Genomic DNA, 27,021 nt, shown 5'->3' with positions numbered 1-27,021 from the left:
TTCCATAACTTGAGTTGATTTATTTTGGAAAAACCTTGTTACATTGTTTAATGCATCCAGCGGGGCATCACAACAAAATTAGGCATAATAATGTGTTAATTCCACGACTGTATATATCGGTATCGGCTGATATCGGTATCGGCAATTAAGAGTTGGACAATATCGGAATATTGGCAAATAAGCCATTATCGGACATCTCTAGTATTTACCTTGGAGAGTGGACTTCTACAGTACCTTTGTCTAGCTGCTTTACCGTCAAACACACCATCAGCAGCTTCTTCATATTTTAATTGATAAATGTCTGCCGTTTAGATTTTAAAGGCTGGCATTAGACTCACTCACTACGGTGCAGACTAGCAGTTCTATACGCTTAAATTGCACACTGGGTCATGTTCTTGAGGATTTCTTTCAATGAAGCATTGTCCATCACACTCACTTTTTTCCTTCCCGTGTTTGGAAAACAAAGCTGTGTTGATATCTAGCTATAGGTTAATGCTGGCGATGCTAACTAATTTGCAGTGGAATATTTTTTTATATTGGCAAAATGAACTGTATTGGTGGTCACACTTTGTTTAGTCCATTTTGTGAAAAGGTTGGTATGTTAACCCCTGTTATAAATCACACACACAGCCCAGTCCCTAGATTAGAAGGAGATAAGAGGTGCTACCTAGAGAAGAAACAGACCCAAATCCACCCCGCTTGGAAGCTTGTCGTCAGAAATATCACAACAGTTCAGAACACAGAGAATGTGCAAAAAGCGACTTTTGTAACGTTGACGCTCATATTTCCAAGGGATCGTGAATGCAACCTCGCTGTAACTGTCATTGGTGCGTAATGAGGAAATGCTGTGTTGTTGTTGCAGACGTTACAAGACGTTAAAATGCCTGTTGCAGGCATCGATAGCTACTTATTTTGTTGGTGTTATTACTACTGTTTACATTGGTACCGGTGCCATTATGTAACTGGGTTACAGAGCCTATATCTAATTATAATTGCAATTATACACAATTATAACTGCAATACACTAGGTTTAACATTATAATATATGCAATATTCTTCTCAATTTTCTTCGAGACATTACTTTCGATACAAAGGATTGGAAATATTGTCTGACAAGAAGAAAAACATATGAAAATAATTATAATTACTATATTATTATTACTGTAATAATAATAATTATCATACACTAGTTTTAAATGTAATATTTTTTCCAATGTTCTTCTCGTTCGTCAGACAATATTTTCGGTACAATGGAGTTTGAAATATTGTCTGACGAGAAGAAAATTGAAAAGTATATGAACAAGAACTATAATTATAAAATTAATAGCATTATTATATCATAATTAATTATAATATACCTGCTTTAACATAGTAAATGTAATATTCTTTAAAATTTTCTTCTAGACAGACAATATCGGTATTACAGATTGTAAATTGGAAATAATTATAATTACTTTATTATCACGATAATAATAATTAATTACAATACACCATTACATTATATAATTAATTGCTCTTTTAAAGTAGGAGATAAACATACATTTGGTAATTATAGACCAGTATCTCTCCTATCTAAATTTTCAAAAGTGCTTGAAAAACTGTTTGTTAATAAATTAGACTGCTTTATTGAAAAACATAAATTATTAAATGAAAGTCAGTATGGATTTCGATCAAATAGGTCTACGAGCTTGGCCATCATGAACATTATTGAAGAGATTACAACTGCAGTTGATCAAAATAAATACACAATAGGAGTGTTCATTGATGTAAAGAAGGCATTTGACACTATAGATCATCAAATTCTCATTTCTAAATTATATACTTAACCAGCTATTTACAACAACGACAGCAATATGTTGAGATTTATGGTTATAGATCAGAATGTATGAATATTGAATGTGGAATTCCACAAGGTTCGATTTTAGGACCCAAACTTTTTATTTTATATATAAATGATATTTGTGAGGTTTGGAAAATTTTACAGTACGTATTATTCGCAGACGATACAAATTTATACTGTTCAGGAGATGACTTGAAAATCTTAGCCGATGATATTGAAGAGGAAATGGTTAAACTAAAATTGTGGTTTGATCATACTTGCCAACCCTCCCGGATTTTCCGGGAGACTCCCGAAATTCAGCGCCTCTCCCGAAAACCTCCCGGGACAAATTTTCTCCCGAAAATCTCCCGAAATTCAGGCGGACTCAGGTCCTCCACAATATAAAAAAGCGTACCTGCCCACTCACGTTATAACTATAGAATGATGGAGGGCGAGTTCTTGGTTTCTAATGTGGGTTTATTGTTAGGCAGTTTCATTAACGTCCTCCCAGCGTGGCAACAACACACAACAACAACAGTCACTTTTTTGTATACCGTAAAGCAGTTCGTCTGCCGTAAACAGCAATGTTGTGACACTCTTAAACAGGACAATACTGCCATCTAGTGCATTTGATGAAAGCACTTTTGTGCGTGCCACACAGCAATGTCAGAGAGGGTGTTCAGCATGGTTCGAAAAATAGTGACAGAGAATAGAACAAAGATTGACAATTCAACCCTTAACTCAACAATGAGTAGATGAGTGTTATGTGTGTGTGTATGTGTAAATAAATGAACACTGAAATTCAAGTATTTATTTTATATGTATATATATATAGCTAGAATTCACTGAACGTCAAGGATTTCTTATATATATATATGAAATACTTGACTTGGTGAATTCTAGCTGTAAATATACTCCTCCCATTTTAGCCACGCCCCCGCCCCACCCCGACCACGCCCACCCCCACACCCCTCACCCCACCTCCCGAAATCGGAGGTCTCAAGGTTGGCAAGTATGGGTTTGATGTAAATAAATTATCTTTAAACTTGGAAAAGACTAAATTTATGGTATTCAGTAATAAAAGAAAGATAGGAGTTAGTTTATCCATAAACAATGTGAAAATTGAGAAGGAGTCTGAAGTCAGATTTCTTGGGGTCATCCTAGATGAAAAGTTGACATGGAAAGCTCATATATTGCATGTGAAAAATAAGCTAATCTAAAAGTTTATTTATTTTGAACAAGGTTAAATACAGTTTCCCGTATAATACAATGAGAATGTTATATTGCTCAATTATTCTACCTTATTTCAATTATTGTGCAGAAATATGGGGAAATACATATCACAGCAACATAATGCCTTCATTTCTTTCACAGAAAAGAGCAATTTGTATCATTTTTACAGTAGGATATCGAGATCACACAAAATCCACTCTTCATTAGGTCAGGATTATTCAAACTAAAAGATATCGTAGAATTGCATACTCTATTGGTGATGTTCAAAGCTAGAAATAAAGTTCTTCCGAAGGACTTACAAAAGTTATTTGTGTTCACATCTGAAGAGGAGAACCACAGAAGGCCGTATGATTTTAAACATCCAAGAGTGCGAATGAATTTGAAGCAAATGTGCTTGGAAAGCATGGAATTCTCTAGACAAAGGCTTAAAAAGTTGCAAGAATATCTTTGAATTTAAAAAGAGTTACAAAAAGAGACAACTGGAATTATATCAAACTGATTTTTGATTTTGATTGGACGTGTCATTTTGAAAATGCTTAAACAAAAATTTTAAGTACTTTGGAGTTCGGGTGTTGGTGGAGGGAACAGTGATAAAGTTATCTAAAATAATTTGTGTTAAAAAGGGGGCAGATAAATATAAGAATAGTATTCTTCCATCTGCTCCTTTCTGATCATGGAAATGTATAAGAAACAAAAAACAATGAAAGTGTCAACTATATATGGCTTGTATATATGCATTTTCATGAAAGGAATAAAAAGAAATGATGATGATGATGATACACCAGCTTTGACATATTATTCAATGAAATAATATTTGCTATTTTCTACTAGTCAAACAATATTTTCAGTTCAATGGATTAAGTCCAAATTTTGTAGCGTATATGTGCAAATGTGTACGGGTAGATATAACAAAGCTCCTTGAATCTTGAATCCTTGAAATATTGCCCGACAAGAAGGAAATTGAGAAGTATATGAACAAGACTTATGATTACTATATTATTATTATTATTATTTTAGGATTAATTATAACATATTATTAAATGTAATATTTTCCATTTTCTTCTAGTCAGGCAATACTTTCAGTACAATGGATTAGAAATATTGTCTGACTAGAAGAAAATTTAAAAGTATCGTAACAAAAATTATTATCATTATACTATTATTATTATTTTTATTATTACTATTATTGTCTTTATTATTAATTAAAATACACTAGTTTTAACATATTATTAAATGTATTTTTTTTTCTTTTTTTTTCTCGAGTCAGACAATAATTTCAGTACAATCAATCAATCAATCAATCTTTATTTATATAGCCCTAAATCACAAGTGTCTCAAAGGGCTGCACAAGCCACAACGACATCCTCGGTACAAAGCCCACATACGGGCAAGGAAAAACTCACCCCAGAGGGACGTCGATGTGAATGACTATGAGAAACCTTGGAGAGGACCGCATATGTGGGTAACCCCCCCCCCCCCCTCTAGGGGAGACCGAAAGCAATGGATGTCGAGTGGGTCTGACATAATATTGTGAGAGTCCAGTCCATAGTGGATCCAACATAATAGTAAGAGTCCAGTCCATAGTGGGGCCAGCAGGACACCATCCCGAGCGGAGACGGGTCAGCAGCGCAGAGATGTTCCCAGCCGATGCACAGGCGAGCGGTCCACCCCGGGTCCCGACTCTGGACAGCCAACACTTCATCCATGGCCACCGGACCTGTGCCCCCCCCCCCCTCAAGGAAAAGGGGAGCAGAGGAGAAAAGAAAAGAAACGGCAGACCAACTGGTCTAACAGGGGGGCTATTTAAAGGCTAGAGTATACAAATGAGTTTTAAGATGGGACTTAAATGCTTCTACTGAGGTAGCATCTCTAATTGTTACCGGGAGGGCATTCCATAGTACTGGAGCCCGAATAGAAAACGCTCTATAGCCCGCAGACTTTTTTTGGGCTCTGGGAATCACTAATAAGCCGGAGTTCTTTGAACGCAGATTTCTTGCCGGGACATATGGTACAATGCAATCGACAAGATAGGACGGAGCTAGACCGTGTAGTATTTTATACGTAAGTAGTAAAACCTTAAAGTCACATCTTAAGTGCACAGGAAGCCAGTGCAGGTGAGCCAGTATAGGCGTAATATGATCAAACTTTCTTGTTCTTGTCAAAAGTCTAGCAGCCGCATTTTGTACCAACTGTAATCTTTTAATGCTAGACATAGGGAGACCCGAAAATAATACGTTACAGTAGTCGAGACGAGACGTAACGAACGCATGAATAATGATCTCAGCGTCGCTAGTGGACAAAATGGAACGCATTTTAGCGATATTACGGAGATGAAAGAAGGCCGTTTTAGTAACACTCTTAATGTGTGATTCAAAGGAGAGAGTTGGGTGGAAGATAATACCCAGATTCTTTACTGATTCACCTTGTGTAATTGTTTGGTTGTCAAATGTTAAGGTGGTATTATTAAATAAATACCAACAAACAAAACAATGGATTGGAAAAATTGTCTGACTAGGAAAACAATTGAAAAGTATCTGAACAAAAACTATACTGTTATTTTTTTTATCAATAATAATAATTAAAATACACTAACTTTGACATATTAAATGTAAAAAAAAAAAAAAAAAAATGATTTTAGTCGGACAATATTTTTAGTACAATGGATTAAAAATAGTCTGACTAGAAGAACATGTAAACGTATAAGAACAAAAATTATTATCATTATACTATTATTATTATTATTATTGTCTTTATCATTAATTAAAATACACTAGCTTCAACATAATATTAAATGTATTTTTGTTTTTTTCGAGTCAGACAATATTTTCAGTACAATGGATTAGAAATATTGTCTGACTAGAAGAAAATGTAAAAGTATCAGAACAAAAATTATTATCATTATACTATTATTATTGTCTTTATTATTAATTTGAGCCTGTGTGTGTGTGTGTGTGTGTGTGTGTGTGTGTTTTGTCTCGTCTTGTCTTGTCCCATAGTAACAGTGGTACTATTGTATTGTTAGTGTATAGGAGTTTTTCTTGTTTTTGTTTGTATAGTATTGTTCTTGTATTATATTGTTTATGTTAAATAGGGAGTGAGTGAGAGGGGTTGGGATATTATAAGCAATTGCTTCATCCAACCCCTTTTCAAGCCATGCATAAATGTCTCTGCCAAAATGTAAAAAAAAAAAAAAGTATGTTGTTGTATTGTGCAGGTTTGAAATAAATACTTCAATCAAAATAAAAAAAAATCAATTAAAATACACTAGCTTTAACATATTATTAAATGTATTTTTTTCCCTCCATTTTCTTCGAGTCAGACAATATTTTCAGTACAATGGAATGGAAATATTGTCTGACTAGAAGACAATTGAAAAGTATCTGAACAAAAACTATACTATTATTTTTTTTTATCAATAATAATAATAAAAATACACTACCTTTGACATATTAAATTCTTTTAGTCGGACAATATTTTTAGTACAATGGATTAGAAATACTGTCTGACATGAAGAAAATACAAAAATATATTAACAAGAATTATAATTACTATGTTATTATTACTACAATAATAATTAATTTCAATACACTACCTTTAACATGTTATTAAAATTAACATTATTTAAAATTTTCTTCTAGTCAGACACTATTTTTGGTACAATGGATAGTATCTAAATAGAAGAACATCAAAAAGTACATAAACAAGAAGACATAACGAACCTTTTTTTTTAGATTAATATAAAATTGTTTGTTTATATGTATATTTATTCATAATTTTTTTTTAACAAAAATACTAAATTATTATAATATGCATTTACAAATAGAAGCTTCCTTGCTATTTTAAACCTTATGAATGCATTTACAAATAGAAGCCTCCTTGCTATTTTAAACCCTATGATGAGTATTTTTTACTTATTTATGTATGAATAATTATTTAAGGACACTTGTAAAAAAATAATGACAATATTTAAAATAGTATTATATTAATATTTTAAAAATATATAAAAAATAATGCATTAAAAAGGCTTTACACCATATACGTTTTGTAGTGTGACTGAGAATGTATGAAAAGGATCAAAATTAAGGATGTCCGATAATGGCTTTTGGCCGATATCCGATATTCCGATATTGTCCAACTCTTTAATTACCGATACCGATATCAACCGATACCGATATCAACCGATACATACAGTCGTGGAATTAACACATTATTATGCCTAATTTGGACAACCAGGTATGGTGAAGATAAGGTACTTTAAAAAAAATAAAAAATAAAATAAAATAAGATAAATAAATGAAAAACATTTTCTTGAATAAAAAAGAAAGTAAAACAATATAAAAACAGTTACATTGAAACTAGTAATTAATGAAAATTTGTTAAAGTTAGTACTATTAGTGGACCAGCAGCACGCACAATCATGTGTGCTTACGGACTGTATCCCTTGCAGACTGTATTGATATATATTGATATATAATGTAGGAACCAGAATATTAATAACAGAAATAAACAACCCTTTTGTGTGAATGAGTGTGAATGAGTGTAATTGGGGGAGGAAGGTTTTTTGGGTTGGTGCACTAATTGTAAGTGTATCTTGTGTTTTTTATGTTGATTTAATTAAAAAACAAAAACAAAAAAAACAACAAAAAAACCGATAATAAAAAAACCAATACCGATAATTTCCGATATTACATTTTAACGCATTTATCGTCCGATAATATCGGCACGCCGATATTATCGGACATCTCTAATCAAAATAATACATTAGAAGTCTCAGGAATAAAATAAAGTGAGTAAAACAATCTCTAGGACATTGAACCTGGTTTAATGATAATTTCATCATGCATGAGCACATATTACACTTGTTTGTTAATCTTCCTTCCACTTGTGCTCTCTGTAAAGTTCAAAACTTTCAACGTGCAGTCACATTCGCGGGCTATCATATCCACTGCAACACTAACACACTACATCATCATAGCTGGCCTTTTACCTTCCTATAAATATCCTAAAGCTACTCGCCCTCAGCCCCTCAGTTTCTGCACACCTCTTTTATTTGCTAAACCCCGCTGGTTCTGTTGCCCGGAAACCCCTTCAGACCCTCCCCCACCCCTTGTTGTCATGGACCACAACGGGTGTGGAGCATCCTCACAAGCAGATGAGTCATGCTTTTGTGGGTTATCACTCAGCATAAAAGGTGGGGATAGTCGCTACTGTACCAGCCATGTGATCTAGACATTCCGAGCTGCCCAGCTGGCAGAGGGCAGGCCGTTAACACCGGATCACAAGCACAAGACCCCCCCCTCCAAGTCCTTGCTCAGGACACGTTATTCATAGAGTAAACTGACTCTGATGGATTAGCAGTTTGCAAAAGGTCAGGAACATCCAGGAGAGCTTGATGACGGACCTCCAATAAGGCCTGAGAAGCAAACACGCCTGCAAAGCTCTCATGCATATCCTGAATGTTGTCATCATACATCATGTATCACTCACCGACAAATATCAACGCGGATGCATAACATTGTCATTCTGTCAAAGGTGACAGGCAGACGAGCCCGCAAGGTGGAAGGAGGCGTGTTCTTTGTGAGTATGACACCTTGAAAAAGGCCTTTTAACCTCCTCCCCGCCGCATGATGGCTGCTGCATGATCGCCGACACGCAGCTGATCGATTGAGTCAAGTCAAGATGAGTTCTGTTGTTTTGCATGATATGTTTGCATGTGTCTTGCCAATTGGGGTGTGCCTCAGAGCAGTGTTTTTCAACCTTTTTTGAGACAAGGCACAATTTTTGCGTTGAAAAAAATCCGGAGGCACACCGCCAGCAGAAATGATGAAAAAATGAAACAAAGTTGACAGTAAAAAGTCGTTGTCGCAATTGTTGGATATGACTTTAAACCACAACCAAGCATGCATCACTATAGCTCTTGTCTCAAAGTAGGTGTACTGTCACCACCTGTCACATCAAAGCCGTGACTTATTTTGAGTTTTTTGCCGTTTTCCTGTGTGTAGTGTTTTAGTTCTTGTCTTGCGCTCCTATTTTGGTGGCTTTTTAACTATTTTTGGTATTTTCCTGTAGCAGTTTCATGTCTTCCTTTGAGCGATATTTCCCGCATCTACTTTGTTTTAGCAATCAAGAATATTTCAGTTGTTTTTAACCTTCTTTGTGGGCACATTGTTGATTGTCATGTCGTGTTCGGATGTACATTGTGGACGCCGTCTTTGCGCCGCAGTAAGTCTTTGCTGTCGTCCAGCATTCTGTTTTTGTTTACTTTGCAGCCAGTTCAGTTTTAGTTTCGTTTTGCATAGCCTTCCCTAAGCTTTGATGCCTTTTCTTAGGGGCACTCACCTTTTGTTTATTTTTTGTTTAAGCATTAGACACCATTTTACCTGTACACTGCCTCCCGCTGTTTCCGACATCTACAAAGCAATCAGCTACCGGCTGCCACCTACTGATATAGAAGCGTATTACACGGTTACTCTGCCGAGCTCTAGACAGCACCGACACTCAACAACAACACATCATTTGCAGACTATAATTACTGGTTTGCAAAAAATATTTTTAACCCAAATAGGTGAATTTAGATCATCTCCCACGGCACACCAGACTGTATCTCACGGCACACGAGTGTGCCCCGGTACTGTGGTTGAAAAACACTGCCTTAGAGATGCAACGGTTATAGAATCTGAATCTGAGTATTAATCACAGTTTCACGATTATTATGCATTCACAACAAACAATTTATAAAATCATAGACATTCCTTTGAAATGTTGACGTGTTATCTATTAATCGAACAGAAGCAATCCAGAAAGAGTTAGCATATACAATTGCTTTCAGTCCACCAAATATGGATACTACCAGGTATCAAACTCAAGGCCCAGGGTCCAGATCTGGCCGGCGACATCATTTTATCTGGCCCGCAAAAACTTGGAAATGATATGTGTCAATCCATCCATCCATTTTCTACCGCTTGTCCCTTTCGGGGTCGCGGGGGGTGCTGGAGCCTATCTCAGCTGCGTTCGGGCGGAAGGCGGGGTACACCCTGGACAAGTTGCCACCTCATCAGTACTTAATATTTTCTCACTAAATGAAATGGATTTTTTAAATAATATACATTATATTGCCAAAAGTATTTGGCCACCCATCCAAATGATGAGAATCAGGTGTCCTAATCACGTGTATAAAATCAAGCACTTCAACATGGAGACTGTTTCTACAAACATTTGTGAAAGAATGGGCCGCTCAGTGATTTCCAGCGTGGAACTGTCATAGGATGCCACCTGTGCAACAAATCCAGTCGTGACATTTCCTTGCTCCTAAATATTCCAAAGTCAACTTTATTAAAGGAAAAGTGAAGAGTTTGGGAACAACAGCAACTCAGCCATGATATGCTAGGCCACGTAAACTGACAGAGAGGGGTCAGCGAATGCTGAAGCGCATAGTGCAAAGACTTTCTGCACAGTCAGTTGCTACAGAGCTCCAAACTTCATGTGACCTTCCAATTAGCCCACTTACAGTACGCAGAGAGCTTCATGGAATGGGTTTCAATGGCCGAGCAGCTGCATCTAAGCCATACATCACCAAGCCTCGGATGCAGTAAAGCACGTCGCCACTGGACTCTAGAGCAGTGGAGACGCCTTCTCTGGACTGATGACTCACGCTTTTCCATCTGGCAATCTGATGGACCAGTCTGGGTTTGGAGGTTGCCAGGAGAACGCTACATTTCGGACTGCATTGTGTTGAGTGTGAAATTTGGTGGAGGAGGAATTATGGTGTGGGGTTGGTTTTTCAGAAGTTGGGCTTGGCCCCTTAGTTCCAGTCAAAGGAACTTTGAATGCTCCAGGATACCAAAACATTTTGGACAATTCCATGGGATGGCACTTCCAAGTTCATATGTGAGTAAAGGCAGGTGGCCAAATCAATCAATCAATCAATCAATGTTTATTTATATAGCCCTAAATCACAAAAGTCTCAAAGGGCTGCACAAGCCACAACGACATCCTCGGTACAGAGCCCACATAAGGGACGTCGATGTGAATGACTAGGAGAAAACTTGGAGAGGACCGCATATGTGGGTAACCCCCCCTCTCTAGGGGAGACCGAAAGCAATGGATGTCGAGTAACATAATATTGTGAAAGAACAATCCTTAGTGGATCTAACATAGTAGTGAGAGTCCAGTCCATAGTGGGGCCAGCAGGAGACCAGCAGGAGACCATTCCAAATAGTAAATAAATGCGATCAAGTCAGCTGAAATTGGAGCCTATGGTAGCTGCTCTATTCGCTGCTCTATTCTGCCTCTAAAGCCCTAAAGAAAAAAAACATCTAAGCACCTCAATGAAGGTTTCATATGCATGATGTAATGTAGTAACGGGCACATTTACAATAACATTTCATATTTACGTATTTTGCTCATTTTAAGCATACGTGGCATATTGTTTTCAAAAGTGCATCAGGACGTTTGATTTTTTTTGTTCAACCACCTCACTGATTATTACTCACTGCAGACTTCATGAAAGCTGACAAACATAATAAAAACATCACTTACTGTACAAGGTCTGCTGTCATTAGGATGCTGACTGCTAGGATGTTCATATATTTCTATTTAGACGAACAAAGACTCTTAATCCGAGTCAAGCATCTTTTCGTGCCGTTCTCGCCATTTCTGGGTCTAAATTAGCTGTCAAAGTGTACCAACTTGTCGGAATACGTATTCGTCCTTCTACTATCCAGGTGAAAGGCATGATTTAAAGTTAAAGTACCAATGATTGTCACACACACACTAGGTGTGGTGAAATTTGTCCTCTGTATTTGACCCATCCCCTTAATCACCCCCTGGGAGGTAAGGGGAGCAGTGAGCAGCAGCGGTGCCACGCCCGGGAATCATTTTTGGTGATTTAACCCCCAATTCCAACCTTTGATGCTGAATGCCAAGCAGGGAGGTAATGGGTCCCATTTTTATAGTCTTTGGTATGACTCGGCCGGGGTTTGAACTCATGACTTACCGATCTCAGGGCAGACACTCTAATCACTATGATCTAAAATAAAGATTGACAAGCAAGGAAGCGAGGAAGCAGCAGACCACTTGATGTCAACATTGGCATGCAATGTTGACATCAAGTGGTCGCGGCGCCGCTATAAATAGTTTGTCTGCGTTAGTGTTTATAATAACAATATCACTAATACTTGGTTCATATTCAAGTCATGAAATGTAAATGGAGTATTGTTTGCCGTTTTTGGATGTTTGTTATTCGGTTTTATGGGTGGAATAGAGGACCTCCCATTGGCTCCACTTTAACCAGACTTTTTTGAACTTTTATTTACCAGTTAGAATGCATAAAAATGATTGTGAACGAAAATTCAAAATGCAAAATTCCCCTCAAGAAAGTGCAGTTCCTCTTTAAGAAACTTTTCTCTGACTTTTAGCTGCAGACTTCTTCTGTTTGTCTGAGGTTGTCACTACTGCCACAGGTGGTGGAAAAGTGTATTACAACAGAGTACCGCCGCAGCCTGAAAGGACCGCAGCTGAGAAACATATCTTTTGGCAGCCCACTAGGGGGCTACTCGTGGCCCAATAGTGAGCCCTGGCCCTATGGTAAGGGAAACACTGATCTAATGTGCTAATGATAACTGGAATGCACCGACTTCGATCCCATGGTATACTGTATATAGTGCTGTTGTTCCATAAGCTCATGATGCTATGTTAGTGTTTTACATGTACTCTATTAGCCAGGCTGACCATATTCTGAAATCCCAAAAAGAGGACACATATATGCGTGCCAAGGCGGGCAGCCCACCAAGGCCGGGATTAGGTGAACATTTTCCAATGATTCTCAAACTTGCTTTATAAATAATATATTTATTTAAATAAAGCATTTCTTCTCCTCTGTTGACAGCAGTGTTGGCGCTAGGAATTTTCAAAATGGGGTCCCCATCAAGTCATAAAAATGGGGTCCCACAGTACATTTTTGGGGTCCCACTTTATTGTAAGCGTTTTGAAAACAAATGATAAACGTATGCATTAGCCTGTTATATCTCACATTCTATATTGTGTTTTGGAAAAAGGTTGTCATAAATGTTACTTAATTCCTAAAAAAAAAAAATAATAATAAAAAATGATATGTGTATACATATGTAAATGTATTCAGTTATAAACATTCATTCACTTTCTTCTTTTCTTCATGGATCTAAACTTTACCGCTGCTGGTAGTTTTTGCTATGTTTTTATTTAATACGTTGTAGGTGTATTTATTTCAGTATAAAAGTGTAAAAAGTGTTTTGCTTGGGTCATGAAATGATGATAATGGTGTGCCAGGGCATACACACATTTTATATTTAACGCTTAAATCTCTGGAGTCTACATCAACTTCAGATCTATCCCTCATTTCAAAATGTTTTAGGTTTTTTATGTTGTTTTTTTGTTTTCTGCCCTTTTTTGTCAAACAAAACTATGTTTTTAATGGCAAACACACAAAATATGCAAAATCTTCCATCAAAAATATTTTTCAAAGTGGAATATTTGATGTGAAGTAATCGGAACCTTTGATAGGTTAATAATTCATAATAACATTGATTTTGATTCAATATTATGTTTTGAGCAATGACAGTTTGAAAGAAAAAAAAACAGCTTTGTTTTATTAGTCAACATTGCAACTTTTTCTAAATTACATTTCACCTTTAAGCTTTTTTATTTCACTTTTGTTATGTTTTTGTTTATTTTAATAGTATTTTTAGAATGTGCCGTGGGCCTTTAAAACATTAGCTGTGGGCCGCAAATGGTAAAAAAAATAAATAAATAAATAAATAAAAATAAAAATATGCGTCTTTTCTGATTTCAATGCGTTAAAAACACACAAAAAGTGCGTTAACGCCAACACTGGTTGACAGTGTAACAAAATAAGTCACACTTATATTCTGTAACATTCACAGTTTTGGAAAAAAGTGCAGAGGTAGAAATATTCAAAATAACCTCTTGTATATAATGTAAACATAAATAATGCCTCAAAACAAGTTAATTAAATTTAAACAAAAAACAGCAGACGAGCTCTCGCCCTGCACAGCTCTTTTGTGCTTTGTAGTGTTGATATGGGCTTGTAGATCGTTGGCCCCTTTATTTGCCACAGATATATACCTTCCTGCTTTGCACACAGTGCATTCTGCTTTCCATGTGTCACGGCCAGGACGAAAACACGGATACTTTTCCCGCAAATCATCCTTGAAGTTGCATTTACGTTTCGGCTTCTCTCTTGTGACTGTCTGTCTCTCTGTCTCTGCCCCTCCCTCACAATGTGTTCTGTTTTCAACCCCTTCTTAACCCTGGACGCACGTTGAAAATACACGCAACCCTAACTCAAAATGCCGGACATTTGAGGCATTTAAGAAACCCCGTCCGGACAGCCCCGCAAAAGAGGACTTGTCCGGGGAAAAGAGGACGTATGGTCAGTCTGGTATACTGTATATAGTGCTGTTGTTCTACAAGCTCCTGTTGTAATGTTAGTGTTTTACATGTACTCTATTAGCTTACAATACTTATAGTTTATTCAACACAGACAGGAAGAAGCTAGCACTAATGTTAAAATGGTCACTGTAACTTTTAGCTGTTCGTTTAAACTGAACTGACTCAACGCCAAGCTAGTAATTGTATGTTTATATTTACCTAAATTCTTCATGAAGTACCTTGCCGCTAACATAATTTAACTCGGTTATTATGTCCGACACTTACTTTGGCGTGTAATGCTGGCTTAGACCCTTGAGCCACAACTTTATTTTGGCAGGTTTTGCAAATGGGCGAGCCGTCGTCTTCAAAGACTCCCTAAAGTCCTTTTTTAAGTACGCAAAATGTTCCCGCACTTCAGCTTATTTTGGGTGGGACAAGCTTGCTGCTTTGTCCTGCTGCCATTTTCAAGATAATGTAGCATACTGGCGTGTTTCTCCATAGGTAGGCGCAGTATAAACATGTACAGTGCACCCCTTTGTGTCATTTTGTTTTCGCTCCGTGCAGGTTGTGCCGAAAATAACGTACCAGCATAATGTCCGTTTATAGCGAGTGAGGAGGACTGAAACACATCGTGTAGTGGAGCCTTTGCGATTAGATAATGTGACGTTTTTAATCACGGTTAATAGTAAAACCTGTTAATCGCTGCATCTCTATGCGTGGATAGGTGTAGGTAAATATTGCAATACCCAAACAGGGCCAATGTGGTTTGGTAATTAATAAAACAAGCATGTTTTTATGTATGTGTCCTTTATGTGCACATCCCTAACCCCACACATTAGATGATATGGACATACTTTATAGCACCTTCAAGCATGCAACAACCTTTCTCTCATGCATTTGTCCTTGCACTATATTGTCCTTCTACTCCCCCTCCTATTGTTATGTACAGGGGGAGAAGGCGGGACGGACAACAGGGGGCGTAGTTTAGCTCAATGTTTTATTTTATACAAATACTAGAAATGTCCGATAATATCGGACTGCCGATATTATCGTCCGACAAATGCTTTAAAATGTAATATCGGAAATGATCGGTATCGGTTTCAAAAAGTAAAATGTATGACTTTTTAAAACGCCGCTGTGTACACGGACGTAGGGAGAAGTACAGAGCGCCAATACACCTTAAAGGCACTGCCTTTGCGTGCCGGCCCAATCACATAATATCTACGGCTTTTCACACACACAAGTGAATGCCATCCATACTTGGTCAACAGCCATACAGGTCACACTGAGGGTGGCCGTATTAACAACTTTAACACTGTTACAAATACGCGCCACACTGTGAACCCACACCAAACAAGAATGGGTTCATTTCGGGAGAACATCCGCACTGTAACACAACATAAACACAACAGAACAAATACCCAGAAACCCTTGCAGCACTAACTCTTCCGGGACGCTACAATATACACAATATACAATATACTCCCAAATTCCAAGATGCTGTTTTGAGGCATGTTAAAAAAAATAATGCGCTTTGTGACTTCAATAATAAATATGGCAGTGCCATGTTGGCATTTTTTTTTTCATAACTTGAGTTGATTTATTTTGGAAAACCTTGTTACATTGTTTAATGCATCCAGCGGGGCATCACAACAAAATTAGGCATAATAATGTGTTAATTCCACGACTGTATATATCGGTATCGGTTGATATCGGAATCGGTAATTAAGAGTTGGACAATATCGGAATCTCTAATATATACTATTTGTAACCTATTTTTATGGGCTTGCCTCTTTGTGATGTTAAGTTCCTGTTATAAGATGTTACGCAGTATATGCCTTGAGCTCTTATTTTGAAGGCGCTAAGAGCGGAAGTGGTGACACGTTGTAGTGGAGCGGAGGTTTTTGAAAGAAAGGAAATAAAAGTGGTCCTCGCCTTTATTCCACATAAATCAAAAGACAGCAGCAAGATGAAAGAAGTCTCCGTGCTTTCTGACAAGACGAAGCGCCGCCGTTGCTAGCTGCGGCTAACTGAGATGAAGCTCGCTGATTCTCCGAACTTTACGGTAATCCGATGTCTTTCTTTTGAGGGACCTAAATCCCACCGCTGCCACCAATGTAACGGAGGGTTTATATATGTCGCCTATACTGTATAAAACTACAAATTAACAAACACGGAGGCTCCAGTTTTACACGAGGACCACTTTTATTTCCTTTCTTTCGAAAACCTCCGCTCCACGACAGCGTGTCACCACTTCCGCTCGTAGCGCCTTCAAAATAAGAGCTCAAGGCCTATACTGTATAACAGCTTATAACAGAAACTTAACATCACAAAGAGGCAAGCCCATAAAAATAGGTTACACTTAGAGATGTCCGATAATGGCTTTTTTGACGATATCCGATATTCCGATATTGTCCAACTTTTAATTACCGATACCGATATATGCAGTTGTGGAATTAACTCATTATTATGCCTATTTTGTTGTGATGCCCCGCTGGATGTATTAAACAATGAAACAAGGTTTTCCAAAATAAGAGAACAACTTCAACTCAAGTTATGGAAACAAATGCCAACATGGCACTGCCATATTTATTATTGAAGTCACAAAGTGCATTATTTTTTTTTTACATGCCTCAAAACAGCAGCTTGGAATTTGGGACATGCTCTCCCTGAGAGAGCATGAGGAGGTTGAGGTGGGCGGGGTTGGGGGGGCGGGGTTGAGGTGTGTGTGTGTGGGGGGGTAGTAGGGGGTAGCGGGGGTGTATATTGTAGCGTCCCGGAAGAGTTAGTGCTGCAAGGGGTTCTGGGTATTTGTTCTGTTGTGTTTATGTTGTGTTACGGTGCGGATGTTCTCCTGAAATGTGTTTGTCATTCTTGTTTGGTGTGGGTTCACAGTGTGGCACATATTTGTAACAATGTTAAAGTTGTTTATACGGCCACCCTCAGTGTGACCTGTATGGCTGTTGACCAAGTATGTCTTGCATTCACTTGTGTGTGTGAAAAGTCATAGATATTATGTGACTGGGCCGGCACGCAAAGGAAGTGCCTTTAAGGTGTATTGGCACTCTGTACTTCTCCCTACGTCCGTGTACACAGCGGCGTTTTTAAAAGTCATACATTTTACTTTTTGAAACTGATACCGATAATTTTGAAACCGATACCGATAATTTCCGATATTACATTTTAAAGCATTTATCGGCCGATAATATCGGACTGTCCCAAGTTACACTATATATTTATACATAATAACAAAACAATAATCTTAGTAAACTAGAGAACGGAGTGTGACAAAAATTTAAGAGTGTGTATGTGTGTGGGAATTAACTGTTGAGTGTTACCGTAACTGTTAAACGAGAGGCAAGTCCAAAAAGGGGTAGGGCAGGCTAATTTTTTTTACTGTAGAAGGTTTTTTTTGGTGATTTCCATCCATGCCATGCGCAGTGATCAGCTGGCTGTGACAGTAGTGGCGCACTTTGCTTGGCAGAAAGCAGACTCGCATAAAGACATGATGTTTTCACCAGGGTGAAATTAGCAACATAACTCGGAAATGTTCAGGATGTTCAAAAAAACAATTCCTCTTACCTACTGCCATACTTGCCAACCTCCCGATTTTCCCGGGAGACTCCCGAATTTCAGTGCCCCTCCCGAAAATCTCCCGGGGCAACCATTCTCCCGAATTTCTCCCGATTTTCTCCCGGACAACAATATTGGGGGCGTGCCTTAAAGGCACTGCCTTTAGCCTCCTTTCACCTGAAAAGGAGACTATTATATATGTCTCCATTATCCATAGGTTCATCTATAACATATATAAAGTAGGCAGGCACGGAGCTATTTCTCAGCATGTGTTTATTCCAGCCGGCACGTTAATACACTGACACACAACATCCGGATTCCCATCATGCAATGCTTCAAAACTACGGCAAGTAGTAATGTCCAAAAATATAACAGAGACGAAGGAGAAGAACGAAGAAGAGATATGGCGACGACGAGTAAGAAGAAGAAGTACGCTTGCAAGTAGAGATGTCCGATAATATCGGTCTGCCGATATTATTGGCCGATAAATGCGTTAAAATTTAATATCGGAAATTATCGGTATCGGGTTTTTATTATCGGTATCGGTTTTTTAATTTTTTTATTAAATCAACAAAAAAAACACAAGATACACTCACAATTAGTGCATCAACCCAAAAAACCTTCCTACCCCATTTACACTCATTCACACAAAAGGGTTGTTTCTTTCTGTTGTTAATATTCTGGTTCCTACATTATATATCAATATATATCAATACAGTCTGCAAGGGATACAGTCCGTAAGCACACATGATTGTGCGTGCTGCTGGTCCACTAATAGTACTAACCTTTAACAGTTAATTTGACTTATTTTCATTAATTACTAGTTTCTATGTAACTGTTTTTATATTGTTTTACTTTCTTTTTTATTCAAGAAAATGTTATTAATTTATTTATCTTATTTTTTATTTTTTAAAGTACCTTATCTTCACCATACCTGGTTGTCCAAATTAGGCATAATAATGTGTTAATTCCACGACTGTATATATCGGTTGATATCGGTATCGGTTGATATTGGTATCGGTAATTAAAGAGTTGGACAATATCGGAAACCGGCAAAAACCTATTATCGGACATCCCTACTTGCAAGTTTCAAAATGATTGGAAAAAATAATTTCAGTTCATCCAGGACAGCTCGAAGGGGAAGGGGTATGCTGCCTGCACATTTTGTAGATCAGACTTTTATATGTGTGTATATGTGTAAATAAATGACCATGAAATTCAAGTATTTCTTTTATTTATATATATATATATATATATATATATATATATATATATATATATATATATATATATATATATATATAATAAAATAAATATATGTATATAGCTAGAATTCACTGAAAGTCAAGTATTTATTTTATATATATATATATATATATATATATATATATATATATATATATATATAAGAAATACTTGAATTTCAGTGAATTCTAGCTATAAATATACTCCTCCCCCCTTAACCCCGCCCCACTCACTTCAACAAACCCCCCCCCAATCTCCCGAATTCGTAGGTCTCAAGGTTGGCAAGTATGCCTACTACAAAGATCACTTCCCGCTTACAGCGTGTTGCACACGCTCACTTTGCCGCTCCCCCGATGCGCAGAGGATTCTGGGAGATGTACCGGTAGTTCATTTTCAGACGCAGCCAACGCTAAAGCGCCAGAAAGAAAACTACACACCCAAGTTTTTGTTTGATACGGTCACGTCACGGCAATATTGTGAAAACTTTGAAACCGAAACGCAGCGGTATCTACAGTACTAAGTAACACAGGTATTCATTATGAACCTGTACGTTGTGTTACATTTATCTAACAAAAGTAATAGTAAGAAGTCAGTATTTATTCAGGGTTACTTAGAAAAGTTTAAATTTTAGTCCTAAATCTAATGTGCACCCCCCCAGAGCTAACTGCTATATTCCTAGCACTTTACAGTGTTTTTAAATGAAGAAACCAAGTGCTTGTGCACACAAAAGGGTGATCAATTGTGAAAATATGCACCCCTGCTGTGTGGCCTGTGATATTATTTTTCATAAGGTGGAGCTGTTATTAAACCCAAAAGTTTGACCCCATAAGAAATGTCCCTTTTAAAAAATGTTTTGCCTATGATTCACAATCCTTATGACAGACAAGAACATATCATCCTTTCTTTAATGCATTCTAACTCGCGAATAAACGTAAAAACAAGTCATCTTACAATGGAGTGAATGGGAGCTTTGAAGTCATTGATTGATTGAATTGATTGAAACCTGCCCTGCGATGAGGTGGCGACTTGTCCGGGGTGTACCCCGCCTTCCGCCCGAATGCAGCTGAGATAGGCTCCAGCGACCCCAAAAGGGACAAGCGGTAGAAAATGGATGGATGGATGGATGATTGAAACTTTTATTAGTAGACTGCACAGTACAGTACATGTTCCGTACAATTGACCACTAAATGGTAACAGCCGAATAAGTTTTTCAACTTGTTTAAGTATGTTTATTTAATATTTAGAATGCATAAAAAAACAAAACATCTGTTGTCATGTCTTTCATAATGATTGTGAACAATAGGCAAAATTCCCCAAAAAAGTGCAGATCCCCTTTAAGGCCTGGGCATGACGTTAAAGTGCATCCGGCAGTGGAGGCTCCTCTATGGGGTTGGGGCACTAGGAGGTTAACCCCTTTACTACTGTTACCCCAGGTGGCCCTTGGCAAAGGCCTAGTACCTGACTGCCCCCTAGCCAGGGATACGGTGAAGACCTCAACGGCGGAGCAGGCAGAAGACGGTAGATTTAAGAACTACCACAACGGCTGCGATGGCGGAAGAAGGCTGCAGCAGAAAAGGGTCCCCAGTCGTCTTGGACTCCATGCCACTGGACCCTGACCCGATTCTGTCAAGGATCGTGTGGTGACTGTCTGTGCACCAGTCTCCCCACGTTAAACTAAGTCACGCACAGGCATCCGCCATAAAGGGATACACCCCTACCAGGAGGATCGTCATACTCGTTCGAGTGACCGCCGATGATGACGATAGCTCAGCGTCACCCTACTCTAGTAGCTGATAGTAGTTAACAAATTTAGTCAGGTTAAAGGCCTACTGAAACCCACTACTACCGACCACGCAGTCTGATAGTTTATACATCAATGATGAAATCTTAACATTGCAACACATGCCAATACGGCCGGGTTAGTTTACTAAAGTGCAATTTTAAATTTCGTGCGACATATCCTGCTGAAAACGTCTCGGTATGATGACGTCAGCGCGTGACGTCGCGGATTGTGGAGGACATTTTGGGACAGCATGGTGGCCAGCTATTAAGTCGTCTGTTTTCATCGCAAAATTTCACAGTATTCTGGACATCTGTGTTGGTGAATCTTTTGCAATTTGTTCAATGAACAATGGATACAGCAAAGAAGAAAGCTGTAGGTGGGAAGCGGTGTATTGCGGCCGACTGCAGCAACACAAACACAGCCGGTGTTTCATTGTTTACATTCCTGAAAGATGACAGTCAATATTTACCATTGGCCTGTGGAGAACTGGGACAACAGAGACTCTTACCAGGAGGACTTTGAGTTGGATTCGCAGACACGGTACCGTGAGTACGCTTCCAAACATTTGATCGCTTGCCCGTACGTGCGTGCCGCTATGTGCATGTCATGTAAATAATTCAATGTATACACCCTGATGATTATCTTGTGTGATGACTGTATTATGATGATAGTATATATGATAGTATATATCTGTATCATGAATCAATTTAAGTGGACCCCGACTTAAACAAGTTGAAAAACGTATTCGGGTGTCTCCATTTAGTGGTCAATTGTACGGAATATGTACTTCACTGTGCAACCTACTAATAAAAGTCTCAAAAAGTCTCACGTACGTAAGTTTGGGGACTTTGGGGAAATATATGTGCTGTATGAACTTTGGGGAGGTGAACGGTACTTTGGGCTGTGGGATTGAGTGTGTTGTGCAGGTGTTTGAGTTGTATTGGCGGGTTATATGGACGGGAGGGGGGAGGTGTTTGTTATGCGGGATTAATTTGTGGCATATTAAATATAAGCCTGGTTGTGTTGTGGCTAATAGAGTATATATATGTCTTGTGTTTATTTACTGTTTTAGTCATTCCCAGCTGAATATCAGGTCCCACCCGCCTCTCACAGCATCTTCCCTATCTGAATCGCTCCCACTGCCCTCTCGTCCTTCACTCTCACTTTCCTCATCCACGAATCTTTCATCCTCGCTCAAATTAATGGGGAAATCGTTGCTTTCTCGGTCCGAATCGCTCTCGCTGCTGGTGGCCATGATTGTAAACAATGTGCAGATGTGAGGAGCTCCACAACCTGTGACGTCACGCTACTCATCTGCTACTTCCGGTACAGGCAAGGCTTTTTTATCAGCGACCAAAAGTTGCGAACTTTATCGTTGATGTTCTCTACTAAATCCTTTCAGCAAAAATATGGCAAATCGCGAAATGATCAAGTATGACACATAGAATGGACCTGCTATCCCCGTTTAAATAAGAAAATCACATTTCAGTAGGCCTTTAAAACGTGATTCTGAAGGGAATACTTTGTGCGGCGCAGACTCTACCTCCAGGCCGCCCCGAATTAAATTGAGTTTGAGACCCCTGTTATATACCCAAGACAGGCACTAATGCCACTTTGCCTCAGTTGGAACGTCGCCTCGTCCTACCGGTACTCCTCTCCCAGCTTTGCCAAAGTATTGACACACAAACACCACACTTATGGAGACATGACAGTATCCTGCTATGTTGTATTCCTTGGTTCTGGTGGACACACAACACGGCTCCTAACTGGTCTCTCTCTGTTGGTGGCGCCATGTGCTGTGTGAACTGTGCTGACTCACCCTATCCACGCCCCTAATAGAAAGGTTGACTAAATATTGCATCACCGCACCTAATTGGCATGTGTTGAATGTTGTGCAAGAAGCATCAATGTGATAATTAGCAGCCGTCCAGTTCAAGTCTTTGTTGCCAATATCTCCGTTCCACTTTTCACTCACATCTCTTCTACTATCTTTTGTTTGCAGCCCAAGCCCGAGAACGCAGTGACTATCGCCGTTTCTACAAGAGTTCTGTTCCGAACGGAACGGGAGCAGAAAGTGTTTGAGCATGACGGTGTGGAGGAGTACCTGAGGTACCAAATCGAACACGAGAACGAACCCTTCGCCCCCGGACCGGCGTTCCCCTTCGTCAAGGTATCATCCTGCATACACACATCAGATACGGCAAAGTACTAGACTAGCCGATCTTTGTTTTAGAGACATTTTAGGACCGGTTTGTTGTCGCCTACAGGCTCTGGAGGCAGTAAACGCTCGGCTTCGTGAGTTGTATCCGCAAAGTGAGGAGCTGTTCGACATTGTCCTGGTGACATACAACCACGCTCATGTAGGCATCCGCCTCATCAACACCATCAACTATCACAGTATGTCCAAGAACACATGTTTGCGCCTAAAATTCAGTCTTGATGATGAAAATATTGACAGTTTAGAAGTGATTCTACCAAGTCCTACAGGTAACTCACTCAGGCACTAGCCACTAACCTACTCAGTGGCCTAGTGGTTAGAGCATGGGTGTCAAACTCTGGCCCGCGGGCCAAACTTGGCCCGCCGTGTAATTTCACTTGGCCCTTGAGGCGATATCAAATTAACACTAGAGCTGGCCCGCTGATTATATTCAGCGGCGGTGCCGCGGTAACACCGCATTCACCGCTAATTCTCATACTTGCCAACCCTCTCAAATTTCAATCATCACGTCCGCTTTTCACCCAGTCCAGCGAATGCTGGCCCAGTCACATAATATGTGCGGCTTCAGCACGCAGACACACGTGAATACAACGCAAACTTGGCCAACAGCGATACAGGTTACACTGACGGTGCCCGTATAAATAACTTTAACACTGTTAGAAATATGCGCCACACTGTGAATCCACACCAAACAAGAATGACAAACACATTTTGGGATGACATCCGCACAGCAACACAATATAAACACAACAAAACAAATACCCAGAATCCCATGCAGCCCTAACTCTTCCGGGCTGCAATATACACCCCCGCTACCTCCAAACCCCACCCCCCCAACCTCGCCCGCCTCAACCGACGCACGGAGGGAACTTTGAATTTCCAGAATGGTGGAATATGTTGAAGGTGGAATGGTTTGAAAAATGTGGAAATGGTGGAAGTTTGAAAAATGGCCAATTAATTTTGAATGGGAAAAATGTCCCGGAAAACCTGGAATTCTGGGAAATCTGGGAATTTTTGGAATTTGTCAAGGGAAAACCCGCGATTCCCGAATAGGCTGAACAGTTTGAAGTTGGAACGGTTTGAATTGGGTGAAAAATGTGGAAGGTAGAACTGTTTTGTTGGTGTTCTCCTGTAGCAGCTTCACGCCTTCCTGTGAGTGCTATTAGCCGCACCCGCTTTGTTTTTGCAATCAAGACTATTTTAAGTTGTGCCTACTCTATCCTTCTTTGTGGGGACATTGTTGATTGTCATGTCATGTACGGATGTGCTTTGTGGATGCCGCCTTTGCTCCAGACACTGTAAGTCTTTGCTGTCGTCCAGCATTCTGTTTTTGTTGACTTTGTAGCCAGTTCAGTTTTACTTTTGTTTTACATAGCCATCCCTATGCACTAGTGGGACTTGCCTTTTGTTAATTGTTGGTTTAAGCATTACATACCGTTTTACCTGCACGCTGTCTCCCGCTGTGCTCTGCATATTGGGATCATGACAAACCATCCTCGACGCGTTCCGACTCCTACAAAGCAATGAACTACCTGCTGCCACCTACTCATATGGAGTATTACAAGATTACCCTGCTAAGCTCTACACAGCACAGGCACTAGACAACGGCACATTATTATGATTATTGATTTGCAAAAAATATTTTTTGGACCAATTAGGTGAAGTTGCATAATTTCCCACGGCATACCAGACAATATCTCACGGCACACTAGTGTGCCGCGGCACAGTGGTTGAAAAACACTGAGTTAAGCAAATATAAAGCGCTGACTTTGCCGAAAAACAGCTGACTTTTCAAGCCTCATTCCCACACAAATCTACGACCTTGCAATGTCATCTTCGTCACTGAGCGCTTCCTGTTCGCCTCTTCAAAATGTTACCACCGGATCCCCGGGGTTTGAGATCGCCTCCCCTGGGTTAAACCAAGAGGCCAGAATAACAAAAAAACATTTCAGAACGGAGCCACCCAGATGATGTTGGCGTTAGATCTCACTGGTGGCTCTCCGTGTGAGCGGCGAAGATCACTCGAGCCTTACCAGACCTCTGAGACTGAAGGCAAACACCAACCCTCTGATGTTATGTTGATGTTGAACAAACTTCCTGCAGCGCGGGGCCACTGATGGGTCAACCTGGCTGACACGATCATTAAAAAGTCATTAAGACTGAATTCCATTGATGTCTTTTCACATACCGTAGTAAACTTAACAGCATCACATGCTATTTGTAGAATCTGCTGTATATTGCTCAAATTGAGCAATATACACTATATTGCCAAAAGTATTTGGCCACCCATCCAAATGATGAGAATCAGGTGTCCTAATCACTTGGCCCGGCCACAGGTGTATAAAATCAAGCACTTTGGCATGGAGACTGTTTCTACAAACATTTGTGAAAGAATGGCAGTTCAGTGATTTCCAGCGTGGAACTGTCATAGGATGCCACCTGTGCAACAAATCCAGAAGTGAAATTTCCTAAATATTCCAAAGTCAACTGTCGGCTTTATTATAAGGAAATGGAAGAGTTTGGGAACAACAGCAACTCAGCCACGAAGTGGTAGGCCACGTAAACTGACAGAGAGGGGTCAGTGGAGGAATTATGGTGTGGGGTTGTTTTTCAGGAGTGAAAGGAAAAGGAAAGGACCTTTGAATGCTCCAGGATACCAGAACATTTTGGACAATTCCATGCTCCCAACCTTGTGGGAACAGTTTGGAGCGGGCCCCTTACACTTCCAACATGACTGTGCACCAGTGCTCGAAGCAAAGTCCATAAAGACATGGATGACAGAGTCTGGTGTACTGAACTTGACAGGCCTGCACAGAGTCCTGACCTGAACCCGATAGAACACATTTGGGATGAATTAGAACGAAGACTGAGAGCCAGGCCTTCTCAGTGTGTGACCTCACCAATGCGCAATGGAAAATTCCTATAAACACACTCCGCAGCCTTGTGGACAGCCTTCCCAGAAGAGTTGAAGCTGTAATAGTTGCAAAAGGTGGACCCAAATCATATTGAACCCTATGGGTTAGGAAAGGGATGGCACTTCAAGTTCATATGTGGGTCAAAGCAGGTGTATGTTCATATCCCAAATGGACCACTGATGCAGCCTCTGCCAATTTCCTGTTTTTTCTATGGTTTCACATTCTGAGAACGACAAAAACAAATCATACGGAGACGATCAACAAGATTGTATTGCTGCGGGAGGAAGAGCACAGAGACTCCAGGATGTTTTCCCTCTCAAAGCGAGAAAACAAAGCGCTGGAGGGCGGCAGAACCACCGGGGCTCCTCGAAAAAGCTAAATAAACGAATATTGAGATCTTAAAGGGGTCAGGTTATGATAGTTGAGGTCTACAGCAGTGAGTCTCAAACTGTGGCACTGGTACGCAAGCTCCATCTAGTGGGATGCCAAATAATCACTTAATTAAACACTGTAACGACGTGACTCGAGCCGTTATCAAAGGTTTATCAGCCTTCAATGGAAGTCGTTACAACCCGACTACTGTGGGCGTAGTCGACGCCAAAATAACCAATTAGGACAGAAACAGAACTGTCTTACTTCCTCATTTCTATCACTCAACACGTGTGGGAAACAAATATTACTTAAGTCCGCCCTTTCCCAAAATCCCAGCCAATCATAGCATGTTTGGATTTTTTTCAAGTACATCAAGTGCAGTATTTTTTTTTTTCTTAATATTTAACTACAGTACAGTTTTATTTAACATTTAAGT

At 39.4% G+C, this 27,021-nt stretch overlaps 1 protein-coding gene across 2 annotated transcripts in view; it reads left to right on the top strand.

Annotated features, from left to right (window-relative positions):
• nt5c1aa (5'-nucleotidase, cytosolic IAa) overlaps window positions 1-27,021 on the top strand; it is a 39,413-nt gene that overhangs the window by 968 nt on the left and 11,424 nt on the right. Inside the window, exons 2-4 of one of the 2 annotated variants that reach the window (XM_061931094.2) lie at window positions 8,585-8,629; window positions 23,083-23,250; window positions 23,348-23,477. In XM_061931094.2, the coding sequence (XP_061787078.1) occupies window positions 8,585-8,629; window positions 23,083-23,250; window positions 23,348-23,477 (343 nt within the window). The remainder of the gene's footprint in view (window positions 1-8,584; window positions 8,630-23,082; window positions 23,251-23,347; window positions 23,478-27,021) is intronic. The other variant, XM_061931095.2, reaches the window with a different exon arrangement.

The sequence above is a fragment of the Nerophis lumbriciformis genome, linkage group LG37 (genome assembly GCF_033978685.3).
Source record: "Nerophis lumbriciformis linkage group LG37, RoL_Nlum_v2.1, whole genome shotgun sequence".
Lineage (NCBI taxonomy): Eukaryota > Metazoa > Chordata > Actinopteri > Syngnathiformes > Syngnathidae > Nerophis > Nerophis lumbriciformis.
This window is presented reverse-complemented; position numbering and strand designations above follow the sequence as displayed.